This window comes from Carassius carassius, chromosome 40 (genome assembly GCF_963082965.1).
Source record: "Carassius carassius chromosome 40, fCarCar2.1, whole genome shotgun sequence".
NCBI classification, from domain to species: domain Eukaryota; kingdom Metazoa; phylum Chordata; class Actinopteri; order Cypriniformes; family Cyprinidae; genus Carassius; species Carassius carassius.
In genome coordinates, this window is record NC_081794.1 from 29,296,538 (window position 1) to 29,319,920 (window position 23,383).

At 39.3% G+C, this 23,383-nt stretch overlaps 2 protein-coding genes across 6 annotated transcripts in view; both read left to right on the top strand.

The window, feature by feature from the left end:
- Positions 1–2,969, top strand: part of LOC132122540 (filamin A-interacting protein 1-like) — a 46,889-nt gene extending 43,920 nt beyond the window's left edge. For both annotated transcript variants that reach the window (XM_059532913.1, XM_059532914.1), the window contains exon 6: positions 2,503–2,969. In XM_059532913.1, coding sequence (XP_059388896.1) covers positions 2,503–2,664 — 162 coding nt within the window. In that variant the 3' untranslated portion in view covers positions 2,665–2,969. The remainder of the gene's footprint in view (positions 1–2,502) is intronic.
- cpxm2 (carboxypeptidase X (M14 family), member 2) overlaps positions 1–23,383 on the top strand; it is a 268,101-nt gene that overhangs the window by 126,689 nt on the left and 118,029 nt on the right. The window lies entirely within an intron of this gene.

Sequence of the window (23,383 nt, forward strand, 5' to 3'; positions counted from 1 at the left end):
CTGTGTTACCCGAGCCGAGAGCACAGCATGACCCACATTTGAACATTTTTCATGTGTGACGTAAACCTGCAGGCAGTTGGTTTGGTTTTGAAGGAGCTCGTTTAGAACGTTCTCTGCAAAACATCTCCAAATACACTGCAGAAGTCACTGCATTGATTCTGGCAAACTAGAACCAAGCCAGCAAACAGGGGAAGTTCTTGGAAAGTTCTGGCAAGGTGCTGAGTCTGAAAATTCTGTCGATAAAAATAAATACGACCTCACGTTGTGTCAATCACATTTACACACTGCCTCTGAAACGTTCCTCCGTCATAAAACAATTCATTTACATTCAATTTATGTGGCTCTAGAAAAACATCAAAGCATCAAACCGAGCCACTGACATCCTGAAGTGAACTTTGAATCGCTTTTTGGTTTCTGTGTGTGACGAATTTTTAGGATGACAAATATGAAAAAACGTATACAAAAATATCGGATTCAGTGTACAAGGAGCTTTAAAGTTACGAACAAACATTCTTCCACTAACATTAATTAAAACGTTTATTCAAAGTTGTCTGGTCTTTAATAACGTTCTTAAAACGTTAGCACAAAACATATGTATGTGTACTGTGTTAATCACGATTAATCGTTTGAAAGCACTAAACGAATGTTTAATTTAATGTTGCAACATAACCAAGAGAAAAAGTTGTCTTTATACACTTAAAAAACGACATGTTTTGAATGTTCAGAGAACATTCAGAGATAAAGTGTTCATAACTAAATGTGAACGTTAGCCAAACATTCTCAGAACACATTTTTTGTTCACTGTAGAGAAATGCATTTGCAGATGTGCAGCTGACATGCTTTCTTCTACATTGACATCAATCAGTGTTTGTGCTGATTGTGAGGGAATTAGATTCGTCACACAAACCCCAGGAGACACTCACAGATGACTGCAGAAACACTCTCTTGCTCACAAACATCTCACATCCACATGCTTTTCAAACACATTCATCATTCTCCTTCCACAGGCTCATGTCAGATGTTTCTCAGCTATAGCCAACTGGATTTTTCTTTATAGGTGAAAAGATGATGTGAAAAGCAAAGCAAAACATTTTCTTTAAGCCTTCTTAGACAGAAACTTCAAGTGCATGTTGGTGTAAGAGCCTGAAGCCTTGTGTGTCCATCAACTAGTGTTGAGTTTGAGAGCGCCACCTTGTGGTCATCTCAGCACCACACACGTTTGACTCGCATTTGATTTGCTTGAAATACTGTTTAAACTTTTTATTTAGTCTTACAATGTGGTGAAACCGTATGATTTAGGGTCATGAACGTTCATGCAAAGTGTCGACACAAAGATGTGTTTTGTAAAGACCGTACACATTTTCTTATGACTTTTGTGTTACAGGTCAAATTATATATTGAAATACCAGTTAAACTGTTTATTTCTTCTTGAAATTTGGTGTATATTTTTTATTTAGGGTCATGAATGTCATTTTAGAGAGGCTGTACAAATTTTGTGACAGAGATTGTTTTGTACGGTGGCCGAGACAGCTAAAACACATGCAAGTTGAAAAAACATCAGCAAGTGAAGAAAACATCTTCATCAGTTTGACAACACAAGTGTTTCAAATCATCACAACACATGCATGTAGCGAAACGCGCTGCAAAAAACACCATGAAAAAAAACTCACCTTTCAGTTCACCAACAACTCCACTGACCAGTAGCCACTGCACGATAAGCAAATCCAAGCCGGGTCCGACACTTTTTGAGGTCTCCTTGAAACATTTCCATTGTGGTCAGTGCTATTTGCAGCACGTTTGTTAAATGCATGTGTTGTGAAGATTTGCAACACTTGTGTTGTCAAACTGATGAAGATGTTTTCTTCACTTGCTGATGTTTCTTCAATTTGCATGTGTTTTCTTAAGTTGCAGTATGTTGAGCTGTCTCAGCCACCATAGTTTTGGGGTCAAAGAGACTCATTTGTCTTCAAGCCAAATTTTTTTAATTTGCCAAAAAAAACAAACTAAAGATTCAGAAAGCCTTTATTGTAGCTAACAAAATACTAAAATATAAAACACATGACTTAAAGGTTGCTGAAATTTGAGAGTCGTCTTCTGAATCATCCAAGGAAAATTGAGTTTTTTGAGTTTCACAGTCAAAACTGTCAAACAAAGGTTGCTTTTGGATATTAGTTTTTTGGATCTCAATTACTAGACTGTTATAGCACTGAAAAAAAATAGAAAGAATCCCATTTTACCCCCATAAGAGTTTGAAAAAAAACACAGATAAAATAACACATAGACAGGAAGTACAAATAACAGTTTCTGCTTTGTCTGTGCAGCTAGACGTTTGTTAAGTAAGTCTTCAGTGTTGATTTTTGGCAAGTTGCATGGCAACCATGTGGGTCAGTTTGAGCACAAACACAGAAGAGTAACAGGACGGTTCATCTATATAATCTGGCACACAATGGCATATTGTCCAGTGTTTAACTGACTGATGTTTTTCTCTTTGGCTCCTGACAGATGCCTCTGGAATCATTCCGGCGTCCTGGACCCACCAGGATTCCCAAACCCAAAGGCTTCAGTGCAGCGAAAGGGTCAAACAGCTCCGTGCAAACCCCACTGAACTCTGGGAAATGTGTGTCTAACAACCTGAACCTGGTGAACCAGCCTACCAAATCATGATTGAAGCGTCCACAGCAGTTTGACCCATAGGAAAGACATTTATGTTTATTGTGCTTAATGTTGATCACTTCTGGTGCTGTGATGAGACTCTATAGACTCAAAGAAACTGTTATGAAACCCGTCACTCATCTTTCACTCTATGGTGCTCTTTCTTTTTTCTTTTGACAAAATGTGTCTATTGCACTCATTAAACTGATAGTAATCTCTGTTATGGTTTGATTCAGAGTAGAGCAATCAATTATGCACTGCCTTGTCATATGAAGTATTTTTGATGTATGAGATCTGGATGTTAATAAAATACTTTTTATATATTGCACGTCTGATTAAAACACAATTATCGATCATCATTACATTAAATTAGTGTTTAGCCGACAGACTTTAAATGGATGTAGAGATTTTAAATGAAATTAAACTCCAATGAAAGCCTTAAACTCACGGTTTAGTCGATCCAGGGCTTCTACAGCACAGCACTGACGTCTAACCAATCAGAATCACGTCTCACAGCCGTGAACCAATCAGAGCGCAGTGAATGGAAGCCCCGCCCGCGCGGGGGCCAAACCGAAAGGTGCTCCACTCTTCATCAGTCGTCTGCTAAGAGGTGTAGTCTACTTGATACCACTAAAAAAGACCAAGGATTTCCGTATACCCAGTTAAAAAAGCGCGAGGATACGTAACAACTTGGTTTTGTGTCTCAACTTTTACACTTTCATTCATAAATTTACCAGTCTGTGTTTGCGCTCCAAACTCCCCAACTGACTCAAATGATTCGCGAATCCGTTTTGAACTCCCGAACTGACTCAAATGATTCGTGAACTCGCTACGAACTCCCGAACTGATTCAAATGATTCACGATCCCGAAACTGACTCAAATGATTCGCGAACCCGCTTTGAACTCCCGAACTGACTCAAATGATTTGCGATCCCCGAACTGACTCAAATGATTCGCGAACCCGCTACGAACTCCCGAACTGACTCAAATGATTCGCGAACTCGCTACGAACTCCCGAACTGATTCAAATGATTCGCGATCCCGAAACTGACTCAAATGATTTGCGAACTCGCTACGAACTCCCGAGCTGATTCAAATGATTCGCGATCCCCGAACTGACTCAAATGATTCGCGAACCCGCTACGAACTCCCGAGCTGATTCAAATGATTCGCGATCCCCGAACTGACTCAAATGATTCGCGAACCCGCTACGAACTCCCGAACTGACTCAAATGATTCGCGATCCCGAAACTGACTCAAATGATTCGCGAACTCGCTACGAACTCCCGAACTGATTCAAATGATTCGCGAACCCGCTTTGAACTCCCGAACTGATTCAAATGATTCACGATCCCGAAACTGACTCAAATGATTCGCGAACCCGCTTTGAACTCCCGAACTGACTCAAATGATTTGCGATCCCCGAACTGACTCAAATGATTCGCGAACCCGCTACGAACTCCCGAACTGACTCAAATGATTCGCGAACTCGCTACGAACTCCCGAACTGATTCAAATGATTCGCGATCCCGAAACTGACTCAAATGATTTGCGAACTCGCTACGAACTCCCGAGTTGATTCAAATGATTCGCGATCCCCGAACTTACTCAAATGATTCGCGAACCCGCTACGAACTCCCGAGCTGATTCAAATGATTCGCGATCCCCGAACTGACTCAAATGATTCGCGAACCCGCTACGAACTCCCGAACTGACTCAAATGATTCGCGATCCCGAAACTGACTCAAATGATTCGCGAACTCGCTACGAACTCCCGAACTGATTCAAATGATTCGCGAACCCGCTTTGAACTCCCGAACTGACTCAAATGATTCGCGAACCCGCTTTGAACTCCCGAACTGACTCAAATGATTCGCGAACCCTCTACGAACTGCCGAGCTGATTCAAAGATTCGCGATCCCACTCCGAACTCTCGAATTGATTCAAATGATCCGCGAAAATGATCTGAACTTGATTGTGATGAGCAGATATTTGAGATGCCATCATTTTAAAGAATTGACAGCCACGATCACTTGATTGCATGTAGCTCTGTGAATGTGATAACAAAATTAAATACAAATGTCTTGCTCTTGTAGAATAATGTTCCAATGAAGAATGTTTTACTCTTATTGACAGTTGTTTTGTAATATCAGGCAAATACAAAGATGTTAAAATTGAGAGAGGGCTGCTCCGTTTCTCACAAAAACCTTTGCACAATTTAAATGAAAGACGTGGAGGCAGCCGGCCTTTAGATCTAGCATTCTGCATGCTTTAAAGCAGATACAGAAATGATGTAGCTTGAACGAATAGCATTTTTATTTAAATTAACAACAGAGAGAAAGTGAGAAACTGCATGTGTGAATAATGTTTGTGTAGTGTCTCTTCAATTATCAAGATGCAAGTTTAGTTCAATCACAAACAGATACATTGTTGCTTCAGTATGCTATCCAAGCATTTTATTAATGAATATTGAATTGATCACGAAGTTTCTGTGGTCATGATTGTTTGCGAGTTGCGTGTGCAACCGAGCCAGTGAATTCAATACACTGTGGTGAAAAATGTTCAGTCACATCCCTAATTGTTTGGAAGAAAGTATGCAAGATTCGAAGTTATTTCACAAATAATTTATATGTTTTCCAACTTGCAGGAATCAGTACAGCTAACTCCGACTATAGTTTTTCATGAAGCTTCAAACCCCCTCCATGCAAAAAGAGCCAGCATGAATATGGAGGGCGTCAACATTGTGAGCGCAGAAATGGATGTGATGGAGGCAATGGAGAGCCTCTTTGCTACTTATTTCATATTCAGTGTGGAATACCCCAAGCACATCACTCACATGATGGATTTTGTTGAGCAATACCTGTTTAAACTCTCCAGAAGCCAAAAAAAAAACGGTCTGTCCCAGTGCTCAAAATGTATAATCAATTATCATAATGATTATATATTATATTTGTGCAAAAGGCGATAGAGAGAGTGTCAGAATGGGGACTTTTATTATGAAGCGCGCTCATCGCGCACAGCCGGAAGAGACACTGCTCATGACTCGGAGATCGACAGACCGCCTCAGCTGCAGCTAGTGATCGGGTTTTCTGCATAAACAAGTGCTGGAGATGTGCATCACAGTCCACATAAGTCTAAATTTGAATGTATCTTGTGTTGTGTGCGTCCTATACGAGTGAGTACAAATAATCGTTAATTGATTGCTTGTCAATGATGACGCAGTTATTAGCTGTCCGATAGTGTGTGATAATGCTATTATCTATAGTTATTCTTGCACTTATGTTTATTTACAAAGTTCAGCGTTATAATGTTATAATGTTATGAGTCATGTGGATAAATAATGGAGGCTCTGGCCTCCAGTCATTCTCAGCAGCCCGTGTCACAACACCTTATCCACTGGGTGTTCACTGCAGTCCTCAAGCTTTTGGTCCACATCTTGTTAGTGGACACGGACTGATGTGCATGTAAAGGCTGACTCCCCCTCTGAGTTGATCATACCATATCTGTGAAAATAAACCTGTTCAAACTGACACTTCCCTCTGTGGTGTTCTGACCCTCACACCTAGTTCACTGCGATTCAAGCGAGCCCTAACAGTATCTGGTAGCTCTTTGCTACTATATTATATTAATATATTATATAATATGGGGTTGTAGTTTCGAGGTACTGGATGTTGTTCTAACCCTGATGGGAATTTAGATGAATCTGTGTATTTGCGTTATTTATTAGTGATAGATTAATGTAATTTTATAATGGACTTATTTTAGGTGTAGGTGAATTTTTTTTAAATGGTTGGTGTTTTAATGTTGATTTCTACATTTAAAGCATTGAATATTTGAAATTACAGTAGCATTCTTTCAGTAATTGTAATTATTTTTGTTAATATAAATAAATGACTAGTTCTATGCACTTTGGGTCAGCTTTTTTCAGTATTCATGGGTGACTTTTTTTTATGTGAATTACATTTTTACATTTTAGGGTCTTGATGTTTGTCAATTATATGAAATATTTAATCTGGAAAGGACAAAAGAAATAATCATGAATGTCTCCTAAAAGGTTCCATATAGAACCTTTTTCCTGGTTACAAAGAACCTTAAAGGGTTCTTTTGATTGAACCCTTAAAAAGGGTTCTATATAGAAACTTTTAGGGGTTCCAAATATGTAGTGCGTGATAGAACCTTTTAAGGTTCTATATAGAACCTTTTCTTCTAAGAGTGTAGTGTGAAAAGGTTGCATTAGCAATTCAGGAAAAAAACACATAAGCAAAACATGGTGAGGTCAAAGTGTCTGAATAATTTTTTTCCATCAATTTCACTAGTAGTCCACTGTATGAAGAATTTTTGGGTATAATATAACACAGTTCGCTTTATTTGGCTATACTCACTTACCAAAATTAATTACGGTGCCCTGCACCTATTAAAACTTTTTTTTTTTTTCAAAAATATTATATGGTGTCTGAATAATTTTTGGTTTGACTGTGCACTCATTCTTGTTAAAACTACGATGTAATTCAGTCAAGAGCAGTGAGTGATTTTCTTTCTTGTATTTTCTTGGATTAACATTACAGCAGCCGATAGCTAAATTAGGCGCGGTCACTTTAAGAGACAATGAACGCATCCAATATAATCCGATTTTTTCTCAACTGTTTACTTTCACTTAAGACATAACTGACAGTTTTTTTCAAACATACTTTCCAAGACGGGTATTTTTGTATGTTTTTGTCGGCACAAGAGCAAAAAGAGGTAGTGTTTTGAGACGCCTTTCTCTGCGTGAGTCCTGAACACCAGAACACCGCGGGTGCTGTGGATTGGGCTTTTCACATCCTTTTCAGCTTGTTTAAACTGCGATTTGTGTTTGTTCGTTCAGGTGCAGGAGGAACTTCGCAGAAGAGAGTTGCTGTCTGTGAGATGCGCGTGCACCGAGCACAGCGCGCGAGTAACCAGACACTCAGTTCAGCTTTCCCGCGTCTTGTGTTTGAATGATTTAAACTCTTTTGAATGTTTAAATTGGAAAGTGGCGAGGCTTAAAAACACATGAAAATGATAAGCTTTCGTGACGACACGCAGCAGTGGCCTGAAAGAGTTTAAGATGGCAGAAGATTCTGATCAGAGATCAGTGCTAATGGAGATCCCAGAACCACAGGCCAAGATCACAGGTGAGGACATCTTCATCATCACCTTCATCATCATCATCAATCACAGTTCAGACTCAAAAACCCAGAAGAAATGTGATCAGAGCAGTTATTTTAGAAATGTAATCAGTTACAGATTACACGGTTACTCAATCTGAAATATAATAAGTAGTGTAACTATTCCGTTACTTTATTAATGTAACTGATTACTTTTCTAAATGTCTATTGTTTAAAACTGTTAATCGTTTTCAAACATGTAAATCAGACAGGTTTAATATTACAGTATTTAACACTGATTACTGTCACAATCCTTCATCAGATTAATTAAGATTATAATAATTTACTCTTAAAGCACACCACCACAAAATCATTCTGATTTAATACAATACAGATCACAAGAAATGGTTTTATTGTTATGATACTGTTTTTAAAATCAAATCTTTGCATGTTTTGGACAGTAAACAAATCTAATAATGGCTTGGAAAAAAAGTTAATCTTAAAAAATAAAACATGGAAATTAAACCGTTGTGGAATAAGCATGTGTTTAAACTCCTGAAATATTGCGGTCTCATATTTTAAAAAAGTCACTGCAATTAATGAAAGAAATCATTAACATTTTCATAAGTAACTAATACATTATATCTATAACAGATTACAGCTACATTTATTTGAATTAAATTGCACAATTGTGTTACATGTAACTAGTTACTCTGATCTCAGCGCTGAAATTATTACACTTTTGATAATATTTTTCATATTATGATGTTTGATGTTTTTTTTAAAGTGAATATAATCTTATAAGATCATTCTGGAGTCAATATAACAGTCACATTTATTTTCGTAGTGCTTTATACAATACAGATTGTTTCTCCGCAGTTTCGCAGGAACATTAACAGGAAAATAACAGAATCAATGATGTAAACTTGGTCAGAATGGAGACAAATGTTGCAGGAAACAGCTCATTATTCGGCTCAGGCCAGTGTTTATTTGTCTCCATGTATTGATTGTCTCCAGATCAGTTTGAGTGACTCTTTCTGAGTCTGATGTTCATCACAAACAACAACAAACATCAAAATCCTCAGATATAAAGCCACAGCCTCTGCTTACAATCATAAAATGATGATGATAAAGATGGTCTTTCTTGATGAATTCATGAAATGTCTGATTGATTAAAGTGATTTAATCTCATTATTTCACAATTTTCCTTCTTCTGAAGTTGTAAATCACGTGCAGAATGCTTCATGAGATCCTACATATAATATAAACCTGTTATAAACATGAGCCACGTCTAAAAGGCAAAGGTGGAGGTGTTGCTTCAATTTATAACAACGTTTTCAGGATTTCTCAGAGGGCAGGCTTCAAGTATAACTCATTTGAAGTAATGGTGCTTCATATAACATTATCCAGAGAAACAAATGTTAATGATAAATCCCCTGTTATGTTTGTACTGGCTACTGTATACAGGCCACCAGGGCACCATACAGACTTTATTAAAGAGTTTGGTGATTTTACATCCGAGTTAGTTCTGGCTGCAGATAAAGTCTTAATAGTTGGTGATTTTAATATCCATGTTGATAATGAAAACGATGCATTGGGATCAGCATTTATAAACATTCTGAACTCTATTGGTGTTAGACAACACGTTTCAGGACCTACTCACTGTCGAAATCATACTCTAGATTTAATACTGTCACATGGAATTGATGTTGATGGTGTTGAAATTATGCAGCCAAGTGATGATATCTCAGATCATTATTTAGTTCTGTGCAAACTTCATATAGCCAAAATTGTAAATTCTACTTCTTGTTACAAGTATGGAAGAACCATCACTTCTACCACAAAAGACTGCTTTTTAAGTTATCTTCCTGATGTAACCAAATTCCTTAGCATATCCAAAACCTCAGAACAACTTGATGATGTAACAGAAACTATGGACTCTCTCTTTTCTAGCACTTTAAATAAAGTTGCTCCTTTACGCTTAAGGAAGGTTAAGGAAAACAGTTTGACACCATGGTATAATGAGCATACTCGCACCCTAAAGAGAGCAGCCCCGAAAAATGGAGCGCAGCTGGAGGAAAACAAAACTAGAGGTATTTCGTATTGCTTGGCGGGAAAGTAACATATCCTACAGAAAAGCATTAAAACTGCTAGATCCGATTACTTTTCTTCTCTTTTAGAATAAAACAAACATAACCCCAGGTATTTATTCAATACAGTGGCTAAACTAACGAAAAATAAAGCCTCAACAAGTGTTGACATTTCCCAACACCACAGCAGTAATGACTTTATGAACTACTTTACTTCTAAAATCGATACTATTAGAGATAAAATTGCAACCATTCAGCCGTCAGCTACAGTATCACATCAGACAGTGCACTATAGACCCCCTGAGGAACAGTTCCACTCATTCTCTACTATAGGACAGGAAGAATTGTATAAACTTGTTAAATCATCTAAACCAACAACATGTATGTTAGACCCTATACCATCTAAGCTCCTGAAAGAGGTGCTTCCAGAAGTCATAGATCCTCTTCTGACTATTATTAATTCCTCATTGTCATTAGGATATGTCCCCAAAACCTTCAAACTGGCTGTTATTAAGCCTCTCATCAAAAAACCAAAACTTGACCCCAAAGAACTTGTTAATTATAGACCAATCTCGAATCTCCCTTTTCTGTCCAAGATACTAGAAAAGGTGGTATCCACACAATTATATTCCTTCTTAGAGAAAAATGGTATATGTGAGGATTTCCAGTCAGGATTTAGACTGTATCATAGTACTGAGACTGCTCTTCTTAGAGTTACAAATGATCTGCTCTTATCATCTGATCGTGGGTGTATCTCTCTATTAGTTTTATTGGATCTTAGTGCTGCGTTTGACACAATTGACCACAACATTCTTTTGCATAGACTTGAACACTTTGTTGGCATCAGTGGAAGTGCATTAGCATGGTTTAAATCGTACTTATATGACCGTCATCAGTTTGTAGCAGTGAATGAAGATGTATCCTATCGATCACAAGTGCAGTATGGAGTACCTCAAGGCTCAGTACTAGGGCCGCTACTCTTCACGCTTTATATGTTACCCTTGGGAGATATCATCAGGAAACATGGTGTTAGCTTTCACTGTTATGCTGATGATACTCAGCTCTATATTTCTTTGCAGCCCGGTGAAACACACCAATTTGAAAAACTAATGGATTGCATAGTCGATATAAAAAACTGGATGACGAGTAATTTCTTACTGCTAAATTCTGAAAAAACAGAGGTGTTAATTATAGGACCTAAAAACTCTGCTTGTAATAACCTAGAACACTGTCTAAGACTTGATGGTTGCTCTGTCAATTCTTCATCATCAGTTAGGAACCTAGGTGTGCTATTTGATCGCAATCTTTCCTTAGAAAGCCACGTTTCTAGCATTTGTAAAACTGCATTTTTCCATCTCAAAAATATATCTAAATTACGGCCTATGCTCTCGATGTCAAATGCAGAAATGTTAATCCATGCATTTATGACCTCAAGGTTAGATTATTGTAATGCTTTATTGGGTGGTTGTTCTGCACGCTTAGTAAACAAACTACAGCTAGTCCAAAATGCAGCAGCAAGAGTTCTTACTAGAACCAGGAAGTATGACCATATTAGCCCGGTCCTGTCAACACTGCACTGGCTCCCTATCAAGCATCGCATAGATTTTAAAATATTGCTTATTACTTATAAAGCCCTGAATGGTTTAGCACCTCAGTATTTGAATGAGCTCTTGTTACATTATAATCCTCTACGTCCGCTACGTTCTCAAAACTCAGGCAATTTGATAATACCTAGAATATCAAAATCAACTGCAGGCGGCAGATCCTTTTCCTATTTGGCGCCTAAACTCTGGAATAACCTACCTAACATTGTTCAGGAGGCAGACACACTCTTGCAGTTTAAATCTAGATTAAAGACCCATCTCTTTAACCTGGCATACACATAACATACTAATATGCTTCTAATATACAAATACGTTAAAGGATTTTTAGGCTGCATTAATTAGGTAAAACGGAACCGGAAACACTTCCCATAACACCCTATGTACTTGCTACATCATTAGAAGAATGGCATCTACGCTAATATTAGTCTGTTTCTCTCTTGTTCCGAGGTCACCGTAGCCACCAGATCCAGTCTGTGTCCAGATCAGAGGGTCACTGCAGTCACCCGGATCCAGTACGTATCCAGACCAGATGCTGGATCAGCACCTAGAAAGGACGTCTACATCCCTGAAAGACAGCGGAGACCAGGACAACTAGAGCCCCAGATACAGATCCCCTGTAAAGACCTTGTCTCAGAGGAGCACCAGGACAAGACCACAGGAAACAGATGATTCTTCTGCACAATCTGACTTTGCTGCAGCCTGGAATTGAACTACTGGTTTCGTCTGGTCAGAGGAGAACTGGCCCCCAACTGAGCCTGGTTTCTCCCAAGGTTTTTTTCTCCATTCTGTCACCAATGGAGTTTCGGTTCCTTGCCGCTGTCGCCTCTGGCTTGCTTAGTTGGGGACACTTCATCTACAGTGATATCTTTGACTTGATTGCAAATAAATGCACAGACACTATTTAACTGAACAGAGATGACATAACTGAATCCAATGATGAACTGCCTTTAACTATCATTTTTGCATTATTGACACTGTTTTCCTAATGAATGTTGTTCAGTTGCTTTGACGCAATGTATTTTGTTTAAAGCGCTATATAAATAAAGGTGACATTGACATGGTCATGGATGTGTTGTCGCTGGGGGACACGTGTGAGGAACCGTGTGATCCGTGTCTGTGGACGTGCTTCCAGCCACCTGTCTTTATGTGTGTTTTGGAATATCGCATAGAAAAAAAGTGCATAAACTACGATGGAAACACATTTACCGAATAAATTCCACCATGCGCATAAAAAAAAAGAAAAAAGTCATGTAACTTTGATGAACATTCACTTTATTAGTTTTTTCATAGCCTTTATGTAATCTGTTCAGTGGCTTCTTCATGTCATTTAGTGGTGGTTTATCAGGAAGTGATGGTTTTGTTCTCTCTGGATGTGTGTTTGTTGACCGTCGCTCGTCTGTCTCTGTGAAGTGGACGCAGGTTCAGGAAGACGCCGGACCGGAAACGCTCCAAACAGCTGCTCAACAGTCTTCTGCTCGCTGAACAGGTGAGAGCAAACCAGGGACGTCGATTAGAAATGGCTTACAAATATCATCATGAAAACACCAGAGATGGCTTGAAGAACACAGATAAACCATAATCGCTGCAGGCGAGTGTTTATTATCTTCACATTTCATCATTCAAAACTTGTAAAGTTATCTTTATTTTATTCCGTTACAGCGATAGCAATGTTTTTATTAATTTAAGGGATTTGTTTTGGCGCATCATCAGTTCTATTACTTCTGTGAGGCAGATGTGGATTTTCTGAGCGAGGGCGCCCTCTGGCTGCCGGAGACACACATTACATGTGTTTATAGCACTCAATCCATTAGATTTTGGGTATAAATCCTCTCTCAAAAGAAATGTTAAGCAGACATATGATAATCGGAGACTTCTAAGAATTGTTGTTAATTTGTTGCAAAAACAACACTCTAATGTGCCAAGCTATCGGAACCGAACTGAAAACTGTGGTTATAAACCGAGGTACGAGTTGACCCGTGGACTAAGTGTATTGTTGCATCTCTAGACCCAACATGCAGTGTTTCCGCTGGTGTCTGGTGATCCCGTGGTTAACTGTTGTTGAAGTGTTTCTTTATTTGCTCTCAGTCGGTTCTCGATCACGTCTGACCTCAGGCTCTTACTGGAGGATCTGCATCAGAAGAAGACCAGCGTCTACAGATCCATCCCATACTCTCGCCTGGCCTCCAGCAGAGACGCACACTGCTACAGGAAAGCCCGGCCACACCTGATGGCCTTCAGAGTGAGAACATTCCCTCGTTACAGTAATGATAGGATACTGTTCATACACTGCTGGGAAAACGTTTGAAATCATTACAATGTTTTAATAATTTAAAAAGAAGTTTTTCTGCAGATGAATACAAAGTTAAGAAGAACAGCATTTATTTGAAATAGAAATCTTTTGTAACGATGTAACTGCCTTTAATATCGTGGGGTTCACTGATGTCAATTTCCTGGAGACTTCTATATCAATTGTGGATAATAAAATAGTCTCTTCTCTTGATAGAAAAGATACAGCTAAGAACAGTCTCCTTCATGCTAACAGTGCTCATGCAATGCCCCTAAAACGAGGTTTACCTCACAGCCAATTTTTGAGACTTCACCGCATTTGTTCTGGGAGAGAAGACTTTGAGTCTAAAGCCCAGAGCTTGTACATGGACTTTAAATCACGAGGCTATCCCAACCAGGGGCTTGATACTGCACTTGAGAAGGTTTCCATCCTACAAAAACAGCAGGAGGAGAGAAATTTGACTATGAAAAAGGGAAATAAGGATTTTTCATGTATTTTTAAATCCACATTTAGTCCACTGAGTAATGATATCAAAACACATTATTCAAAGTGATCCCCAGTTATTGAATGTATTAACTTTTTTTTCTCTAATTTGAGGGACAAGCTTTTCCATGCTGACACCCACATCTCCTCTCCAACTACTCTTGTCGATGCCCAGGGCAATTTTCCATGTCACAATTGCTCTTCTTGTACGAAGTATGTCAAATGTAAATCATTTACACATCCTCGTGCACTAAAAATGTATACGATTAGACAACTGATTACCTGTAAGAGTACATATGTTGTTTACATTATCATTTGTCCATGTCCACAACTATATGTTGGCAAAACTACACGTGCATTACGCACAAGAATGATTGAACACACAAGTGCCATTAGGAGACGGGATGACACATCTTAAATTCCTCGTCATTTTAAGTCTGCTAACCACTCTCTGTCTGACGTGAAGTTCCTGGGCATCGAGGGGATTCTACCTCACAGGAGAGATGGAGATAGAAAATTATTGCAAGGGGAGGCTTTTTGGATCTTTGAACTTAAATCTTTATTTCCTGAGGGTATGAATGAAGAACTTGAATTTTCTTGTTTTTTGTAAAACACATTCTTTCTTTTTGTGTGTCTGTAATGCTGTATTATCATTGGAAGTTGTTCATTTGAAATGTGTTAATATACTTGTTTGTAATTCTACTTGAGACAATTGAGATTTTGAGATAACTGCATTCAGCTGATTGTCCTTAATTGCCGGCTTGCTAAAAAAGGGTGAATGTTGTTTGCTAAATGAGCACTGAAGATAGCAATGCGCTGAAACGTTTGCTGGTGTCCATTCTGTTTTTAACCCACATGCACTTTGCACCTTTTTGCACGATGCAATTTGAAAAATAAAATATTTTGTTGTAGACTTCCAGTCTTGAGTGGATCAGTGTGCGGCTAGCCACTCCTCTTGTTCACTGAAGACTGGAGGAATGATGCTGAAAATACAGCTGTGCATCACAGAAATAAATTACACTTTAACACAGATTCACATAGAAAACAGCTGTTTTACATTAGAATAATATTTCACATTTTTAATGCATTTTTAATTATATAAATGCAGCCTTGAGCAGAAGAGACTTTTATTTGTTCCAGACTGTGGACTGCTAGTGAATATGTTTCTGTGTAATGTAGAGCTCATTAGTTTCACTGGAGGTGAGGTAGAACACTGGGAATCGAACCCATGTCTTTAATATTATCAGAGTTGTGTAAAATGGTGCCACATGAACTGTACACAGAATGATTGTAGTGAATAGGCTGAGCTGAACTCAGCTGAGTGTGCTGTGTCTGTGCAGCGCTTGTGTCAGGACGGAGGCCGTCTGCTCCTGCAGGAAGCTCAGTGGGAGAAGCTGCTGGAGTTCGTGCAGACCGCGAGCCGCTACGCCAGTGAGCTCCCGCAGTGGGAGACCAGCACCCATAACACACTGCAGGAGCACTGCTACGACACGCTAGCTGCTCTTTGTACTACTGCGCTGAGGAAACACAGACCCGTCTGGCACAGAGCACGAGAACTGCTTCGCAGGTGAGCAAACACGCCCCAAACAACACGCCCCAAAAACACAAACACCAAACACGCACCAAATGGTGTTCTAGTAACAAGATTCGGGAGGAGCGCGTCAGATACTTAGCCTAATCAACACAGGTGGACCACAATCTAGTAATCAATACCACAGTATAAATATCGCTGACTTACCTCTATCCATTGACGGTTTATCAGCATACCTCCTCCACCCCATCTCCTCACTTCCAGTTCATCTTTAATAGACGGGGAAAGGGGGAGGGGGTACTCTAGGTTCGGGCCCTTCCCGAGCTCGGAGCCCTTCCCCGGACAGCACGCCAAATATGCATACCATACCTCGTGAAACAACATGCCCCAAGCAACAAGCACCAAACAATACGCACCAAATAACACACAACAAACACGCCCCTAATAACATGCCCCAAACAACACGCCCCAAACACTCACCAAACAACACGCCCCAAATAACACGCACCAAACACGTCCCAAATAACAGACACCAAACACGCACCAAACAACATGCCCCAAATAACACGAACCAAACAACATGCACCAAATAACATGCACCAAACGCACCAAACAACATGCCCAAAAAACACGCCCCAAATAACAAGCACCACCAAACACGCACCAAACAACACGCCCCAAATAACGCTCCAAATAACACACAACAAACACGCACCAAACACGCCCAAATAACACGCACCAAACAACACGCCCCTAATAACATGCCCCAAATAACACACAACAAACACGCCCCTAATAACATGCCCCATACAACACGCCCCAAACACTCACCAAACAACACGCCCCAAATAACACGCACCAAACACGTCCCAAATAACAGACACCAAACACCGGCCAAACAATATGCCCCAAACAACACGCACCAAACACTCACCAAACAACATGCCCCAAATTAGTAAGTGAGTAAGTAAAGTTTATTTCTAAAGCGTTTTTCACAGATAAAATCACAAAGTGCTGTACACAAGAAAAGTAGAACAAAACAATAAAAATGTATATACATAAGTCAAATCAAAGTAACACTACTGAAAAAACCCATCAACCAAAAGCTTTCTTAAATAAACAAGTCTTCAAATCTTTTTTAAAAGAGTCAGAGTCTGCCAGACGCAGAGACAGAGGCAGGGCATTCCACAGTCTGGGGGCAACAGACTGAAAAGACAGGTCCCCTCGGGTCTTATAGCGAGTTTTTGGGACCATAAGCAGGTTCTGGCCAGAGGACCGAAGAGTGCGGCTTGAGGAGTACGGGGTCAAAAGGTCCTTGATGTATTGTGGGGCCTGACTGTTTAATGCCCTATAAGTCAACACTAAAATCTTAAAATCAATCCTGAATTTTACAGGGAGCCAATGGAGAGCTAATAAAACGGGAGTGATATGAGACCTTCTGGGGGCACCAGTTAGAAGTCTAGCAGCAGAATTTTGAACCATTTGCAGTTTGTTCAAGGCTGACTTATTCAAGAAGGTAAAAACAGAGTTGCAATAATTAAGTCTAGTTGATATAAAAGCATGAATAATAATTTCCAGATCCTTCTTTGACAACATTTTGCGTATTTTAGAGATATTCCTAAGGTGATAAACGCAGTTTCGGACAAGCTGTTTTGAGTGTATCTCCAAAGACATGGCCTGGTCAAACACAACCCCCAGGTTTCTGAGGCTGGATTTAACAGAGGAGCCAAGAGAGCCAAGGTGCTGTTTGATCAGCGGGATCTTGTGGTCTGGAGCAAAGATCAGTGTTTCAGTTTTACTTGCATTTATCTGCAGAAAGTTAGAGGCCAGCCAGTCTTTGATGGAGGACACACACTCTAAAAACAGTGATAAACGATGGAACTCAGCATCATTGAAAGAACAGTACAACTGGACATCGTCGGCATAGAGATGATACGAAACATCCTTATAACAACCCATAATATGACCAAGTGGCAAAATGTACAGTAAAAACAAAATAGGGCCCAAAACTGACCCTTGTGCCACTCCGCAGGTCAAATTGGTCACATCTGACTGTACATTGTTTATAGCGACATTAATGGTTCTGTCATGAATATAGGAAGAGAACCACTGGAGGACAGATCCAGATAGTCCCATCTCATTGTGAAGCCGTTTGATCAGTATACTGTGATCTACCGTGTCAAAAGCGGAAGTCAAATCGAGAAGTACAAGTACAGTGTAGCGGCCAGTGTCCGCTGCCATCATCACATCACTAGAGACTTTAATAAGAGCTGTTTCAGTGGAGTGCAATTTTCGAAAACCAGATTGAAAAATATAAAACAAGTTGTGCTGCTCCATAAAGGAGGTCAGCTGGCTTGCCACCTCTTTTTCCAAAATTTTTGAAATAAATGGAAGTTTTGATATGGGCCTATAGTTATGAGGTTCTGAGGGGTCAAGATTCGGCTTTTTAAGGATCGGGTTTACCACAGCGTGTTTGAAGTAGTTGGGGACTGAGCCAGATGCAAGTGACAGGTTAATTATTTTTACCATACAGGGGCCAACAATATCAAACATTTTCAACAATAGGGGTGTTGGGACAATATCAGCAGGGTTTGAAGACGGTTTCATATTTCCTATTAAGGTCTTCACCTCCTGTAGGCTGACAGGAGTGAAGGACGACCAAGACAACACCATTGAAAATTCAGTAGAACACACAGTGATTATGGGAACTTTAACACTGGCCCTAATGTCTTGTACTTTGTTCACAAAAAACGACAAAAAGTTGTTACAGTCCTCATGAGTGTACACAGGCACAAGAGGAGCTGAAGGTGCAGTTAGATTTTCGATGGTGTCAAACAAGACCTTAGGTTTTTTCTTATCACCTGAAATAAGATTGGAAAAATAAGCCGAGCGAGCCTGCTTTATCAGTTCATTCAGATCCAGTATCATATCTTTTAAATGGAGTCTGTGTACCTCCAATTTAGTTGCTTTCCACAGACGCTCAGTCTTACGACATTTTCTCCTAAAACTACAAATGTTATCATTCATCCATGGGAGGGCTTTTTTATGTGACCCTGAAATGTTTTTAACAGGCGCTACCATATCCAAAATCGACAGACAGTGGTTGTTGAAACTTTGCACAAATTAATCAACATCATCACAATCAACAAAGGAGCGAGAGTCAAAGGAGGCAGAGAAATCACTAAGTGTTGTCTCACTAATGATGCGCTTTTGTGTTACAACATTGCAGACAGTAGGCATCGTGATAAGTGACAAATTAAAAGATATACAACAATGGTCACTAATTTGAAAATCCTCCACACTCAGTTTATCAATGGTTAGGCCACAAGAGAAGACCAAATCTAATGTGTGACCTTTTTTATGGGAGGGGGCAGAAACGTGCTGTACAAAATTAAACGAGTCCATGGTAGTCAACAATTCAGCTGCATTCAAACAAGTGGGATCATCAATATGCAAATTAAAGTCCCCAAGGACTAAAACGCGATCTAGTTTTATGATAGACGTTAAAAACTCAGTGAAATCATCAAGAATTGTGCGTGCAGGACCAGGAGGTCGGTAAACTAAAACACAGTAATAGGAGTGTGTTTTCCCAACCTTACACATCTGCATCTCAAATGAGTCGAACGAAGCTCTGTCCGTCAAGCTGCAGCAGAAAGAGTCCCGAAAGACCAGCGCAAGACCGCCTCCACGTCACGCGAGCCGAGGAGTCCCAAACACGGAGCAGTCCGGGGGGCATAGTTCTTTAAGATGAAAGTGTTCGTTCTCCCGCTGCCAAGTCTCCGTAATAAACATAAAATCCAAGTTCTCATTAGTGAAATGGTCATTCAAAGTAAAAGCCTTGTTCGCAATGGAGCGCGCGTTGATAAGTGTAATCCTGGTAGTGCGCGTGCATGACAAGGGCTGTCCTGGGGCAGGCTGGATGGCATGATCCGTCCGACAGGTAACCGGGCACAGGGCACGCTGACGGCGTGCACGATGGCAAGCGGGACGGGTGGGGAAGATCCGGTCAGAGGTGCACCACACAGGTGACGATGCACAGATCGCGTCCCGATCTGACTCGCAGACCGGAACCGGCCTCAGGCACCGCTCACTCCCGGGGGCTCAGGATCCGTTCGGCCCGGGAGAAAATCCACGGGATCGCCACTTTCTCCTCCAGACTTGAACCCCAGCCCTGGATCCCCGCTTCCTTCTCCTGCCACGGCGCCGAGTAAGCAGCAGGTATTCCGATGATGGCGCTTGGCACTCCAGTTTTGGAGGGAAAAACTCATAATATCTGTCCCAGGTAATACACAAGTCCTGCATATGTGCCTTAATGCGGAACAACGCGGCCCGATCGTATCATATGATTGCAGAGACATAGCTGGTGGTTGATAGGGTTGACACAAGTCATATCACAAGGAGGATTACAAATGTACGTGAGAGCAGAGAAGTGACAGAAGTGACAGATGCATCGCCAAAAACAGGCGCCATCATTCAATTACATGCCCCAAGTAACACGCACTAAACACTCACCAAACAACATGCACCAAACAACACGCCCCAAACAACATGCCTCAAACAACATGCCTCAAATAACATGCCACAATTAACACGCACCAAACAACATGTGCTTTTTACAACAAATGAACTAAAAATATATGAAGAAAACACTGTTTACACCTTTTGTGTTTGTTTGTATGGATGCATGATTTGGCCCAAAATTTGTTTCTTTGTCAGTATAACTGATACAAATTTTTATGAATATTTAATTGAATTCATTTCATATATTTATTAAGCACCGATAAACACAACAGCAGTTGCCCATAGTGCTGTACAAACTAAATATAAAAACCAGGAGAGAGAATGATATGACATAATTTTATCATGCAAGGGTTAAAATGCCATGGTAAGAATATTAGTTTTGACAGATATTTCCTAGTCACGTCCTGCCTTTAGCTGTGATCGAGACACAGAGAAGGTGATTAGTAGATCTCTGATGTTCTTTTAGTGAGTCAGACAAATAGCAGGCTGCTTAAAAACACATACCCATGCCTTAAAATCAGTTTTATTGTTATTATTAATAAGAAATATTGCTCTAGTAATTACACTATTTCATCTAAATGGAAAAGAAAATGCAAGTTCTTTAATGTATTAAAATTTAAATTATTTTAAATTCCTTTTTGAATTTGTGAAAATATATCAGAGCTTCATTTATTTTAAAAAATCTGAAAGTTTTGTTTCTCTGTCAAAATATTTATTATTTTAATGTATTCTTCTGTCTTTATCTTTCTACTTGTTTGTTAAAATTTTTGACTTTTGACTTTACACGCAGAACATATGTATTCATGAAAAATCGCAGTGCACGTGACCCGCCCCTCAGAGCATAGACATGTATAGAAAGCTATGATTTGTGCTGATGCCGATGTTTAAATTGTAGCTTCCCGTTTTGAGAAACGCTTAACATTGCAGCGTAGCTGTGTGTTTCATGGCTGCCCTCTACTCTAAAGTGATACCACAGTCGACATTTTCAATTATTAACAGGTTTCCTGAGACCAACAACGTTTCTTGACAACCTAATCTTTTGTCTAAATGTCATTTTGTGGATGTGGTTGTATTTATTTGCTGGCTAGCAGTGAAGAGGTCGTAAGTGAGTCACCAAGCAATTGTAAATTGGTGGGAGAGGCAGGGTTAGTCTTTCGTCTCAACATAGCTTTGAGTTACACATGATTTCCAAGTGGTTTGGTTTCTTAAAAACATCTTTACATTTGGATTACTTTGTTGGTTTTTTGTTTACAGAACTTCTGATTGCGCTTGTGGAAAACGAGAGGAGGAGAGGGAGGGAGCTGTATTGATTATATTGTATTGATGGAAAGAGTTTTGTGTCCAATTGTGTCTTAATGTTTTTTTTTTTTTTTTTTGTATATTTTGTATATTTTTTTTGTAAGTTTTTTCTAATTGTGTGCCTTTGGACCTAAGTAAAAAAAACAAAAAACAAAGACCCATCTCTTTTCTCTTTATTTTACAGAATAGCAACTTGAGACAGATTTATATTATACATAAATTTACACATGTATTTAATAATGTAAATATTAGTATTAAACTAAATTGCACTATTTCATGTTTCATGTACCTTATAAATATTGACATCATTACTGTGTGTGTGTATGGGTATACCTAGTACTTTACCTGTCTAGTCTACTTAATATACTATTTTCTTAATAAACTCCGTGGCTATAATTTTTCACAAGTATGCAGTTAAATAGCCGCATCCCTGAAGTTTATGACACACCAAGCCGTTTGAAAATCGGTTGAAAACTGAGCAAAATATAGTTATTTCAGCACTACATGCACAATAGACTTTAATGTTATAACTGGACGAGCGGTCCAGATTTTACAGTGGTCAGAGGTTTAGTGAATTATGAGAATTAAAAAGTGCTTATTTAATATTTAAAACAAGGAGGGTGTGGGAGTACCGGTGTTCTGTCGATTTGTGCTGCCTTGTCGAAAAATGCTACCTCCCATTAAAACCAATGGTAGCATAATTCGATAGCGAAAAGTGTTACCTATCAGATTTTGCTTCATGCATGATATTAATAAGGTGTGAGGCTTTATTAACATGTACACCTACCCCAACCCTAAACCTACCCTTACAGTATGATAAATACAGTGTTGGTAGCATAATCTGATAGGTAGCATTATTTGTCAGAACACCGGCACTTAATCATGCGAGGTGTGTTCCTGCTGTTCTCAGATCAGCCACAGGGTGGCAGTCATCACACATTCACTCCCCGGACTTCAGGAAAACTGTCAAAAAGTTGTGATTCAAGGGGGAAAAAATCAGTGCAAGTTTAGTATAAAAATAATAAATTTTATTTGTAGTGCAGTTTTCTTAAACCCAAAGCACTACAGTGAAACTAAAACACGAAAAGGACAATGCAAGAATTAATTAAAAACACTAAAAACAAAGCTGAAGTTTGTGTGAAGGCTGAAGATATAGATTGTATTTTCTGGTCTAATTGTAAAGTTTTGGTAGCATTGTTTTTTTTTTTTCAATACCTATATCGTTTTAGTCAATTTCATTGAATTGTGCATATTTCAGTGCAAGTAAAATGAAAGTGAGAAATGTTGCCTTGGAAAAACCTCAAGTAAAATAAAGTCAAGGTTTATTTTATGTGGTTTCAGTTATCAGTAATATATTTAATAAGCTCTAATAACCCTGAGTGATGTTTTGCTTTTTAACATTATTTGCATGACTATAAAGCATATTTAACCGTTCTCATGCAGAAAAAAAAAATATACAGTATATATTTTATAAAAATAATTCCCTCTATTATGATTATTTTTTACGTTTTTAGTAATCTGGCGCACTGCATGTTTTGGAGTAAGTTTTACAAGAAAATACCATTTTAGTTTTTCATGTTTAATTCAGTGTACCGTTCTCATCCCAAGGCGTCATATACTGACCCTTTTGACATTTCGTCAATATCCTACGCACATGGCACCCTCTAGCGTCAATATTAGACGCAGATAAAAATGGGCCAGAAGGCGCCTCCTAGCGGTCTAACCCTAACCCTAACCCTAACCCTAACCCTAACCCTAACCCATAATCTGTGTCTCATATTGACGCTAG